Genomic DNA, 12,297 nt, shown 5'->3' with positions numbered 1-12,297 from the left:
AGCCAGCAGAAAGTCCCTGTCTCCTGATATTATGCCATGTGTGGAGGGGCCACAGGTACCCCTTGTGTTTAAGAGTTTTCTTAGGGAAGAACAACTTAAACCGCTCTCTTTGCTGAGGACTCTAGAGACAGGCCTGAGCATCAGAAATAGGACAGAGGCTAGTCAGCACCTCCATTACCAAGGGATAAAGGGATAAATGGTTGGAGACCTTCGGAGGCCACCCATAGTCCCAGGGAGACGTAGCGTGTCGCATGCTCTCACCTTGGCAAGTCCACGTGGTTCAAGACCAAGATTTTTCCATTCTGTGTCTGGCACAAGAGAAGCAGAAGGTACAGGCTGTGCTGCTGGATGGACGGCACTTTTGAAGTGAGCAGGAAAGGCAGCAGGATGTCCATGTCAGAATGTGTTAGGAAGAGGCGCTGATTCTCTTCTGCAAAGCACAAAGCACAGTCTCAGGCTCCAGACTGATAGAAACCTAGCCAGCATTCCTGATGTAGGAAGTCAACCCCCAAAGTAATGGCTGCGGGAACATCCCTTCTGCTCCTTCTCCCCTGGCTGGCTAGGGTTGGCTCCTGTCCCCTTCTCTGCCTGCCTCAGGGCTGGTCGTGAATGGGGTGGGGGGGGGAAGGAGGAGGAGGAGGGAAGCCCATGGAGCTACTTCTCTACCCCACCCTTACCATGCCCTGGGGGCAGGGTTTTGCTGGAAGGGTCCCCACCTCCATACTCCTTTTTGTATGCTTCTATCCCATGAGCAATGACATGCATCAGTCCTAAGTGGCAAAGCTTTATACAGGGACTCATGTAAAATTCCTCTGTATTAGAGGAAAACGAACCTCAGCCATCCTGGGCATCGTCCAGGGTGCTAAGACAGAACTAGGAAGCTCTGGGGTAAAAAGTCAGGCAGTGACTCTGAGTGTGGGGGTTGAACAGGGCTGGGGACACCGCTGCCCTTTGTAAGTGTTAAATTCCCTTAGGATACTTGAAAGGTCTGTGTGTTAAGATTATATTCTCATAATTAATGGACAAAGGATTCTGATGAAAACCTACAAGAAATGACTAAAATCACATTGTGGTATTCTATGCACTGAAATTAACTTATGTATAAATAGCTACTAAGAAAATCTAGTGTTTTGGATTGATGTTCAGGATTACATTTTTAATAAAACAAATGTTTTATTGAAATAAATTAATTAAATGGGAATAAAGGTTATCTACAATGTGCGCGCACATGCTTGAGAGGTGATTTAGCCTTTGCTTAAAGGAGGATGTCCAGTGATGGTGAACTTACTCATCTTCTCCTCCTCCACCCCTGCCAATCACCCCAACATTCTGGAAATGGCCTTCTGCATGCCATCCAACTCATTAATGTCCTTTCTAAAATGTGGCCCCATGTACTGGGCTAACACTTTAGATCTAATCTGGGCAGGGCACCCTATGTGGCAGGCCTATCCCACCCCTTTTCTCCAGAATACTTTTTTTCTCCAGAATCTCAGAATTGGAAGGAACCTCAGGCCCCCTCGAGACCAAGCTGTCCCCACAGTATGCCCCCTATAACTTCTCTGCCTCTTCTCCTTTCCAGGTTAAACATTCCTGGTTCCTTCAATCTGTTCTCATATGCATGATTTTGAGACCCTTCACCTTCCTGGGTGCCCCCTCTGGGTGCTTTCTAGTTAATCATTGTGTTTCCTAAAATGTGGTGCTCTAAACCAAGCACTGTAATCTAGATATCTATCACCTGAGCAGAGCCTCAAGGGTGGGAAAATGTCACAAAGAGGAGAAAGGGGAGGACAACTGAAAACTTGGAGCTAAGGAACAGCTCTGAGGCTCTTTGGGAAGAGCGGGGAGCTGAACCCTCCAAAGAGGAAGCCGTTGCTCATCCTTCAAAACATAATCATACAGATTGCATACAATCCAGCAATCAGAGGAGACAAGACAAGGAGGAGTCACTGGTGAATCCACTGTATTCTGCTCTCATCAGGACACAGTTAGAATAAATATTTTATATTTGGTTCTGGATACCGCATTTTAATAAAAAAAATACAAGATGAATCACATCCAAAAGAGGAAGAAAGCAAGTGGAGTAAGGCAAAGGTTGTTCTGATTTTCAAAGGAAGAGAATAGAGCTTTTTTCCTTGGGAACATTACTGACTATATCCTTAAAGCATTGGTTAACGAACATTTAAAAACTGAAGCTGAGTTCACAAAAAAGCCAGCCTGGTTAGAGCAAAAACATGTTATTCCAGATCAGCCCCATTTCCTTCAGTGACAGGGTTTCTGGATGGGCAGGGGAGGAGGGTTTTGTATAGAGTTTCCCCAGATTTTAGCAAAGCATATGAAAAAAAGTCTTGATAGTTTTGTATAAGGGATGTGGAGATGCTGAGCCAGTGTGGAATAAGAAAATTAGGCAGATTTGGAACAGGATGAATGGCTGGGCCCCCACATTAGTCCTTCATGGTTCAGAGCTGTCTCCAGAGGACATCTCTAGTGTGACCTTCCAGAGATCTGTGCTTGATCCTGGGCTGTTTGACACTTTTTACCCATGACTTGGATAAGGAATAGAGGCCATGCTGAGCAAATCTGCAGATGACACACAGCTAGGAGGGACAGCTAATGCAATGGATGAAAAGAGTTGGATCAAAAAGAGCTTGACAGGCTACATATATGATGGGGCCAGACTTACCAAGATGAAATTTAATAGGAGTAAATGTAAAATCCAGAATTCTCTAAGTCAGTGGTGGCGCAGGCACCAGATGGACAAGGCCTGCCAAAGAGCAAGTCATTTGAAAAACACCTGAGATTAAGGCAGTAAGAGTGAAGTACAGGGGCAGCTATGTGGCGCAGTGGATAGAGCACCGGCCCTGGAGTCAGGAGGACCTGAGTTCAAATCCGGCCTCAGACACTTAACACTTACTAGCTGTGTGACCCTGGGCAAGTCACTTAACCCCAATTGCCTCACTAAATTAAAAAAAAAAAGAGTGAAGTACAAATCCCATTGAAGTCAACAGTGCAATATGGGAAGGAGAAGGTTGAGTGCTCAGGAACAAGACAGGATAGAGAGCCTCTCTGTTTTCGACTCTGGTCAGATCCCGTCTAGAGCACTGCATTCAAGTCTAGTGCTACCTTTCAGGAAGTAAATTCTTAAAAGTAGATGGCATCTGGAGGGTGACGAGGATGGTGAAGGGCTTTAAGATCATGAACTGGAGCTGGAGGTATTAAGCCCAGTAGAGAAAACTTAGGGGGGACATTATAGCTATTTGAAAGATCTCCCATGGAATAAGGATCAGAAAATCTGTGTGGCCCCAGAGGGCAAAATCAGAGCAATAGGCAGACATTACAAAACAGGCACATTTGAGGGCAATTGAGGAAAACTCTGATAATTACAATGATCACAACCTGGAATACTAGTCATCTTGGTTTATATTCCTTTTAAGATATTAAATGTTTTATATATTCAATATTCATCCAATGATCCAAGTGACGGGGGACGGGCCATGAAGGAAGAGAACAAGCCCTCATTAAGTGCCTGCCACGTGCCAGGACCTGTGCTAAGTGCTTTACAAATATCACCTCAGGAAGGATGTAGAGGAAATTTTTTTTTCAAAGCTCCCTTTCAGCTCTATAAAAATAAAAAAAGTGTTATCCAGTGACTGTGCCAAGCCCCAGAGGATCAATATTAGAGGCTCTCAGTGAGTCTCAGTCATTATAAGAAACACAACTTGCAGGAGGCATAATCACTTGCACAGAACAGGTGTTCCACAAATGTTGGCTGATATTAATGGTGATGATGATGAAAATGGCCTAATCCTTTTTTAGAAAAGGAGCTTCCTGTTTTTTCTAGCATTCTAAGATACTGAATCCTACTCCTGAAGCCACTTACTTAAACTTAACTCAGGAGCTGGATCTGCTTTCACCAAGAATGTGACTTCCTGAGAGTATCCCAAAATAGGCAAAAAGAAAAGAAACAGGGGCAGCTAGGTGGTGCAGTGGATAAAGCACTGGCCCTGGATTCAGGAGTACCTGAGTTCAAATCTGGCCTCAGACACTTGATACTAGCTGTGTGACTCTGGGCAAGTCACTTGACCCCAGTTGCCTCACCAAAAAAAAAAAAAGGAAACATAGAGAAATAGATAGGAACACTACTTAGATTTATTGTATTTACATTATTAAATCCACTAACTTGGTAATGACATATTATTGAGACACAAAGAAATCCACCTCCCAAATTATAATATGTAGAAGTATAGCAAATAATTTAATTGTTCCACTTTATTCATTAAGCAGCATGTGAAGACCCTGGAGGGATGACCATATGTCTAAGGCAGCTGAAAGGTGTACTGTGGTTGTCAGTAAAAAGGAACACCAATCTTGGAAAGTGAAAAAGGTTCCTGGTCCTGAAGCATGATGGGAAGACACTAATATAAAGGGAGCAGCAGAATCTCCTGGGTGAGCAAGGTCAAGAGGCACCAAATCCAATCGTACCCATCATTCTGCCACCCAGCAAGCTCCACGGCTGCCCTTTTTAGAGACCCCAAATGAACAGTGAGGCTACAGTTAATCCTTACTGCTGCTAAGAGCTGCAACTGAGTCTGAGCCTGACCCCCGACCTCTGGAGCATGGTCCAGTCTAGACGCCCTCTAGGAAGCAATCCAGTCCCTGCCACATTCATGGTATGTTAGCAACAATTAAGGGTAATTACTCAGTCTTACCATTCCCATTGCACACTGCTTGCCAGAGTTTGAGAACAGTAACACAAACAATCTCTTCAATTTCATCTTTTCCTTCTGTGACAAAGCACCTGAATTAGGAAAAGAAGAGAAGTTGAAAGATTAAACCTGGAAACAGGCACCGTTTCCCTTTTTCACCTGGTTCTTTCACCTCCAGGCTTCCTAAGTACAATGATTTGAGGATCCAGTCATCATCCAGGATCTGCTTGGATTAATCAGTAACTTCCCCCCAAAATACTCTAAGAAGCAAAGTGAGGAAAATGAAGACCAAAAAGTTAACATTACTTAAAGTTAATGCCAAAAGACTCATGAAGGAAAATGCTCTCCACACGCAGAAAAAGAACTGTGGAGTCTGAATGCAGGACTTAAGTATACTATGTTCACTTTTGTTGTTGTTTCTTCTTTCTTGTGGCTTTTTCCTTTTCTTCTGATTTTTCTCTCACAATATAACTAATGTAGAAATATGTTTAACATGATTGTACTGCATAACCTATATCAGATTGCTCACTGGCTTTGGGAGGGGGGAGGGAAGGGGGGGAGAAAAATTTGGAACTCAAAATCTTACAAAAATGAATGTTGAAAACTATCTTTACATGTAATTGAAAAAAATAAAATAAGATACTATTTAAAAAAAAACCACTACTTGGAAATGTTAAATTCTAACTGAAGCCACTAACTTGTAAGAAAGCATTAAAAACAAACCCACGGATTCCAGGGACCTCTGGCACCAGCCTTAATAACGACTGAATTGAGAACTCTAACTTAGTGTTTTTCTTTTCTTTTGCAGGGTAATGAGGGTTAAGTGACTTGCCCAGGGTCACACAGCTAGTAAGTGCCAAATATCTGAGGCCGAATTTGAACTCAGGTCCTCCTGAATCCAGGGCTGGTGCTTTATCCACAGCACCACCTAGCTGTTGCCCCCTAATTTAGTGTTTTTCAAGTTGGAAAGTCAAATTTATGGAAGAATCTGAGCTGGGATGGGGAGAAACTATTCTTCCAAGCGATGAGGAAGCTGCACATGGACCTATCAGTACATCTAGGTTGTCAGAAAGTCCTGTTGGGGTCTTCTGGTGCTTCTGAGATATATGACTATGATTCTGGCCTATAGCATTTGGCCAAGTCTAAAGACTAAACCATCTTGCATCAAGTTGTATAGGGCGCCATTTCTCAAATGAAATACATCTGAAAAAGAAGGTTGTTTCATTAATTAAAGGCATTAACTCCTTTTGGATATCTTTTCAGAAGAAATTACAATGGGATCAATCTAGACAATGTTGACATGACCATCTCATTGACTTCAAAAATGTGATTTGAGGGTAAGCATAATTGATATATAGATCAGAAACCTACAAATCTAATTTTCTTTAAATATTGAAAGTTAACTCTCTACAAGAGAGAGGTTACAATGCTCCTAAAACTCAGGTTCTTTCCATTTTAGGAGAAAATTATTCAGCTTCTTTCTTTTGAAGGCAATTATTAAGAGACCAAAGTACAAGAGACACTCATTTCACTGCTCAATAAAGATCCTATCATTTTTTGCTACATATCAAATTAAAAGCAATCTGATCTGCACATAAAGTTACTGTATGACTAATTTTTTATTATTTTCTGTGAATTTCACAAGTGACTGTTTCCTTGAAAAATAATTGTGCACATGTATTTTCAAGCCCTGGTGTCCTCACAAGTGAGTGCCCTTACCGCTTTATGACCTTGTTGTCATTGATGATACTGAATCCATTATGTGTTCTAAATAAAGTTTGTTCTGTGCCTAAAACAAATCAAAGATAATTGTGTCAGTTCTCTGAACATCTGGTTGATGTTGCTTCAAATGTAGCCAGATGAAAATGAATATGAATCAAGGTCACCAATATAACACTTTTGGAATTAAAAAATACCTTTACATTAGTTAAAGAAAAGAAAAATGTACAGGAATCATATTAACATTATTTGCTAATGGAAAGCTAGAGATGGGTATTATAGGTTGTCTGTACAATTCACCATTTAATAATTTTTAAAGGGTTTCCTGAAATTACTTAAGAAAAAGTGATCAAGAAAAATGGCAAATCCGTCTGTTCTTAAAATATTTATTTAACAGGTGTTCTAAGAGTGTAGAGAACTCAAAATCTTCCTCAACCTGGGGGACACTTCAAGGAGGGCCTGCTAGAACATATTCAACACTGTAGGATAAAAGTAGGCCAAACACTCCATCTAGTTGAACAAGTTACTCTTGTAGCTTGGAAGTGAAAACTGTTTTAGCCTTCACACTAGCATTTACCATCCTGATAATAACACCTTAGCAGAAGGAGAGTCATGTGTGCTTCTAAGTGATTTCAGGCAACAACTGGGGAAACCTCAAACTTGATTCTACAAACTCCTAGCCACTTTGTGCTCTGCTTTCTGTTATGCAAATGTTTTATATATGTTTCCTTGATTAAATTTTTAAGCTCCTGGAGGGTAAGGAGTTTTATATTTCTTTTTCTCATTTTCTCCAGCAATTATATTCATTGAAAATATAAATGAATTCACATCAAATGACTAAGGCAAGCTTGCATTAAAAGCTCTATTCTCCTGGTATGTGTTCATATTTTGTATGAGAGAAAATGCAGCCTTGTGGAAATAGCACTGGAATTGGAGTTGTAAGGTCTGAGTTCAAATTCTGGCTCTACCATTTATTAGCTATGACCTTGGGTAAAACACTTAATCTCTCTGAGACTTAATTTCTTGACCTGTAAGGTAAGATTGTGGAGCAGTTATATGGCTCACTGGATAGAGCAGCTGGGCCTGGAGTCAGGAAGATCTGAGTTCAAATTTAGCCTCAGACACTTACTAGCTGTGTGACCCTGGGCAAGTCACTAAACCGTTTGCTTCAGTTTCCTTATATATAAAATGAGCTGGAGTAGGAAATGGCAAACCATTCCAGTATCTTTGCCAAGAAAACCCTAAATTGGGTCACAGAGTCAGACACCACTGAAAATGTCTTTTTTTTTCCCCAAGGAAAATTTTGTAGATAATAAAAATAAAACAAGACAGAACTCTAGAAAAGGCAGCTAATATAACATTTGCAGATGACTCCTAAGATAGAACTCAGCCAAAAGAAAAGACTAAAAGAATATATATCTTGAACTTACAATCTTTCATGAGTTCTGTGAGGAGCTGCATACCCCCAGTATAGAACAAAGGGATCTGATCAGGTTTAGAGAGTGCCTGGAGCAAGTTCTTGGTGGTCACTGCTGATTCCTTTCCTGACTCCAGCTCTTGTCGGGCAAATTTCTCTTGTAATTCTGCTTTTTCTCGTTGGTCTACTTTATTAAGAGAGTCTTGGAAAAAACAAAAACACAAAATCTTTTCATGCCCCCTCCCCTCCCCCGCCCAGTGGATGTTTTCTCATCCCTTTCTCCTACCCCCACGGATGGAAAGTCAGAAATAGAAAGAATAAACATTTTTTTTCCAATGAGAACAATGGTTAGTCCAGGAGAAGAGAAGTGAGATGGGGTGTATACAACCAGAAGCTAAAGACATTAGTAGACTACAGCAGATTCTGACAGAGGATAGGCAAAGTGCAGAAAAGAAAATGACTCAGCCACGAAGAAGAGAGAAATGAACACTGGATGAGCTGTATATGTGAAGAGGGTGAAATGGGCACACAGAGTTGATGCTACATCAAAAGATAAGAACAAGAACAGCGGGAAATAATAAAAACTCAAGGGCAGAGGGCCAGTAGGGACATTCTCACCCTTCACTTGTGTTTGCAATTTGGGGTTTATTTCTAAGATCTTCTGGTAGCACTGCCTGGACTGGAAACAAGAAACAAGAACTTGCAGGTTAGTGATGGATAACGGTGATGACATGAAAGGCCAGACTGAGGCCTCCCAGCTTTTCTTAATTATTTGCTTATAGGCCCCCCACGTCTGCTACCTAGGAGGCAGTAAGGATATACTCAGCATGGATTTGATATAACAGCATATTTGTCTGGACTTCTGTGGAAGTTCTTCCCCAATCTGTGTGGTTCTGCAGATACCTTGTCTAGCTGAAGCAGAAACAATGACAAAATAAATTACAGGCCCACATGTGAAGATCAGAGATACACAGGCCTGTAATGAAAGTGACCTCAGGGGCCATGTGGGTTAGCCCCCTCGTTTTACAGATGAGGTGGCCAGGGCTAGGAGAGTGAAAGTGACTTTTCTAAGGGTATGTGATTCCTAAGTGGCAGGGCCAGGGTTCACAGCTCGGTAAGGCTTGTATAATTATCATAACAACGGTTCACATTTATCCAGCACTGCTTACACAGGGATTTTCCCATACTAACCCAATGAGATAGGAGGTGTATCATTCCCAATATACAGATAAGGAAACTGACTCTCAGGGAGGTCGGATCAGTTGCCTAAGGCCACACACCCAGTAATGAGAGTCATAACTGGGATCCAGTTCTTCCGGCTGTAAGCCTCTTGTCGTTCCACTATAACATGGAGCCTTGGAGTTACATATAAGTCTAAGACAGGAGCATAAGCCATGCTGATGTCTGTGCCAAGTAAGTATTGTTTGACACCCGGATATATAAAATACTGAAGAATGGGAAAGTAGCAGGAAGAAAGAGTGAAGAACTCCCACTTACCCAGAGCTGGAAGAATGACAAGATTTCCTTTACGACTCCTCTATGGGGCAGTTCTTTTCAATCCTATTATTCCCACTTCACATGAGGACAAGAGAAGAGAAATGACTTGCCCAGAGTCTCAATGCTCATTTAAGTCAGACCCAGGTCTCTTCTGAGGCCTAAGCCAGTCCTCCTGCCATGGCCTGCCACCTCACACTGCGCTAGGCTGCTGCTGAGAGAGCCTGGGAGACCAGCTTCTAGGATGGTGGATGATCAGGGTGGCCTGGCAGGTCCCCAGAGTAATCAAGAAAGGGCTTCAGGGAGGGTAGTGGTCACTGCAGGTAATGTGGCTACAGGGATAGCAAGGATGCAGGGCAGGGGAAAGCACTAGTTTTAGGGAGATGGCAGCCATGAGGAGTGACTGGGGAATAACTCCTGCAAGGGTTGGTTTGCAGTAAAATCCTACCCAGGCCTGAGGGTAAAGCCTGAATAAATGAGGGGGAAAGGGTGCCAATTCCTTAGGGATTAAGAGACTTGACACAGTATACTAGTTCCAACAGCATCACCAAAATGTCAGGGCCCAGAAAAGACTCTGCACACAGGGAGGCCGTGGTCAGGCACATCAGAACAAGGTGGAGATGGTGCTGCACCCAGCTGAGATGCAAGAGCAGAGCAGCAAGGAGACACTTTGCCAGAGCAGTCCTTGCTTGTCCTCATCCCTGGCCCCCTATCCCATCCACTTCAGCGGATGCCACCCCACCTTGACACTCCCAGTCTAGTATGTGGCTTCTTTTAGACTTTATTGTGCCTAAGATTTGCTGGCTCCTGACCTGGTTTGATCTCTGGTTGATACTTTTGTTTGATCCCAGTGTGAACGCTGCCCCAGTCTCCCAAAGGTGTGTGGGAAGGGTGGGCTAGGGGGAGTCCCTTAGGCCCTGTGACTGGCCACTGCAGGAGTACTCTGTCAACACCCCTGACGAGGATAAAATGAAGATGGCCCTGTGCAGGATCCTGGTCAGAGTAGAGACTGGACCTCCGATTATGTCACTGATGCAAAGAATCCCTGGGTCAGAAAACATCTACCAATGTAGGTTGCTACCTTCTCTCTAACTTAGAGCCTCACAAAGTTACTGAGAGCACTGAGAGGCCAGGCTCACATAGTCAGGATGTATCGGGACAAGACTTGAGTCCTGGTCTTTTTGGCTCCAAAGCTGGCTCTCTATCTACCACACCACACAACAGGTAATGATGAGAAATAAAACTGGGGGTGATTCTAAGATAATTATCATACCAAACTATCTGTTTACCTTTGCAAACTGAGAGAACTAGGTAGAGCAGTAGACAGAACCCTGAGCCTGGAATCAGGAGGACCTGGGTTCAAATCCAGCCTCAGACACCTACTAGCTGTGTGACCCTGGGCAAGTCACTTAACTTCTCCTTGCCTCAATTTCCTCAACTGTAAAATGGAAATGATAATAGCACCTACCTTGCAAAGTGATTGTGAGGATTAAATGAGATGATTGTCAATTGCTTAGCACAGTACTCGGCACATAGTAGGTGCTTATTCCCTTTTCCCCCAAATGGAATTGAGTCATGAGACTAGGCACCTGCAGTTTTACCTGTCTGTGTGATGTTTGTGTCCCAAAGTCTCTATATCACTTGATAAAGCCTTTTAAAGTCTAACCATCTGGCTGAGTATCTGTTGTGCTGAACACATTATTGGGAAAGGGTGTTAGAGAGGAATAATGGAGAAAGATCAAGGTTCTGAGGTCTTTGGAGGACAAAGTCGAGTCCTTGGGTGGTAGCAACAGAAAATGACCAGTGAGTGACAGAACCCTATGAGGCCTGCTCTTTGAGGATCCTCTGAGTTCATTTCCTTAGACAGCCAAATCCTCAAGCAGTACTGTAACAGGAGATGAACTCAAGAAAGAGCTCAAAAAAGAAAGGAGCAAACTTTTTTTTTCCTCTCCAAAAAGCACGGGGCTAATTTACAAAGGGCAGTATTAAAAGGCTATCTAACATCCAAGTAACTTAGGTGGAATGCTGCCTATTTCACCTGCTTTCTCCTTTAAGGACTGAATGTGCCACATGCAATTTCCTAGAACTTACCATACTGTAGTTCTTCAGGGCCAGGTGAGCTTTTCCCATGTGGAAATATGCTTTTGTGGAGTTTTCATCACACTATATGAAAAAGAAAGATTGAACACGCTTCAGGATCCTCTAAGCCATTACACAGGATAGGAATAAGGACTACACCTGTGATTGCTTTAATAAAGGGAACTCCCAAATGCAATTTAAGTCTTGGAAAAGCCTAAAGCACTGAAAAGTTAAGTGTCACACAGGGTCAGGCAGTCAGCATATGCCACAAGTGTGACTAGAACTCAGCTCTTTGTAGTTTTGAGGCCCTTTATCCAATACTACTTGAGGGCTCTCAAGCCATTAATTGTCATTCAGTTATATTTGACCCTTTGTGACCCCATGGACCATAGAACACCAATACTGGCCATGGGGTTTTCTTGGCAAAGATAATGGAGCAGCTTGTCATTTCCTTCTCCAGTGGATTAAGACAAACAGAGACTAAGTGACTTGCCCGGGGTCACACAGCTAGTAAGTGTCTAAGGCCAGATTTGAACTCCAGCACAGGCCCAGAGCTCCAATCACTGAGCCATCTATCTGCCTCCTAAGCCATTAATTAGCTCCTGATAATTGTCTGGCTATTGTGTAACTAAGATAAGTCATTTTTTCAGTTCTCAGGATAGCTACACTAACTCTGACAATTAACACTTATCTCTGTGCCTATGACCAGATTAAGAGCAGCAAGGGAGCACAGTGTTAGCGTCAGGATGACTGGATTTACAATCTGGCCTCAGACACTGTGTGACCCTGGGCAAGTCACTTACCCATTTGCCTCAGTGTCCTCAGCTATAAAATGAGCAGGAGAAGGAAATGGCAAACTACTCCAGTATCTTTTTTTTTTCTACT

General features: G+C 42.7%; 1 protein-coding gene across 7 annotated transcripts in view; it reads right to left on the bottom strand.

Annotated features, from left to right (window-relative positions):
- TTC12 (tetratricopeptide repeat domain 12) overlaps positions 1–12,297 on the bottom strand; it is a 56,689-nt gene that overhangs the window by 23,004 nt on the left and 21,388 nt on the right. For all 7 annotated transcript variants that reach the window (XM_043995191.1, XM_043995189.1, XM_043995193.1 and 4 more), the window contains 6 exons: positions 11,425–11,496; positions 8,458–8,518; positions 7,853–8,041; positions 6,423–6,492; positions 4,707–4,795; positions 262–430 (listed from right to left, as the gene is read on the bottom strand). In XM_043995191.1, coding sequence (XP_043851126.1) covers positions 262–430; positions 4,707–4,795; positions 6,423–6,492; positions 7,853–8,041; positions 8,458–8,518; positions 11,425–11,496 — 650 coding nt within the window. The remainder of the gene's footprint in view (positions 1–261; positions 431–4,706; positions 4,796–6,422; positions 6,493–7,852; positions 8,042–8,457; positions 8,519–11,424; positions 11,497–12,297) is intronic.

This window comes from Dromiciops gliroides, chromosome 3 (assembly GCF_019393635.1).
Source record: "Dromiciops gliroides isolate mDroGli1 chromosome 3, mDroGli1.pri, whole genome shotgun sequence".
In the NCBI taxonomy this organism is placed as follows: Eukaryota; Metazoa; Chordata; class Mammalia; order Microbiotheria; family Microbiotheriidae; genus Dromiciops; species Dromiciops gliroides.
The sequence above is the reverse complement of the archived record's forward strand: the minus strand, read 5'-3'. Positions and strand labels throughout refer to the sequence as shown.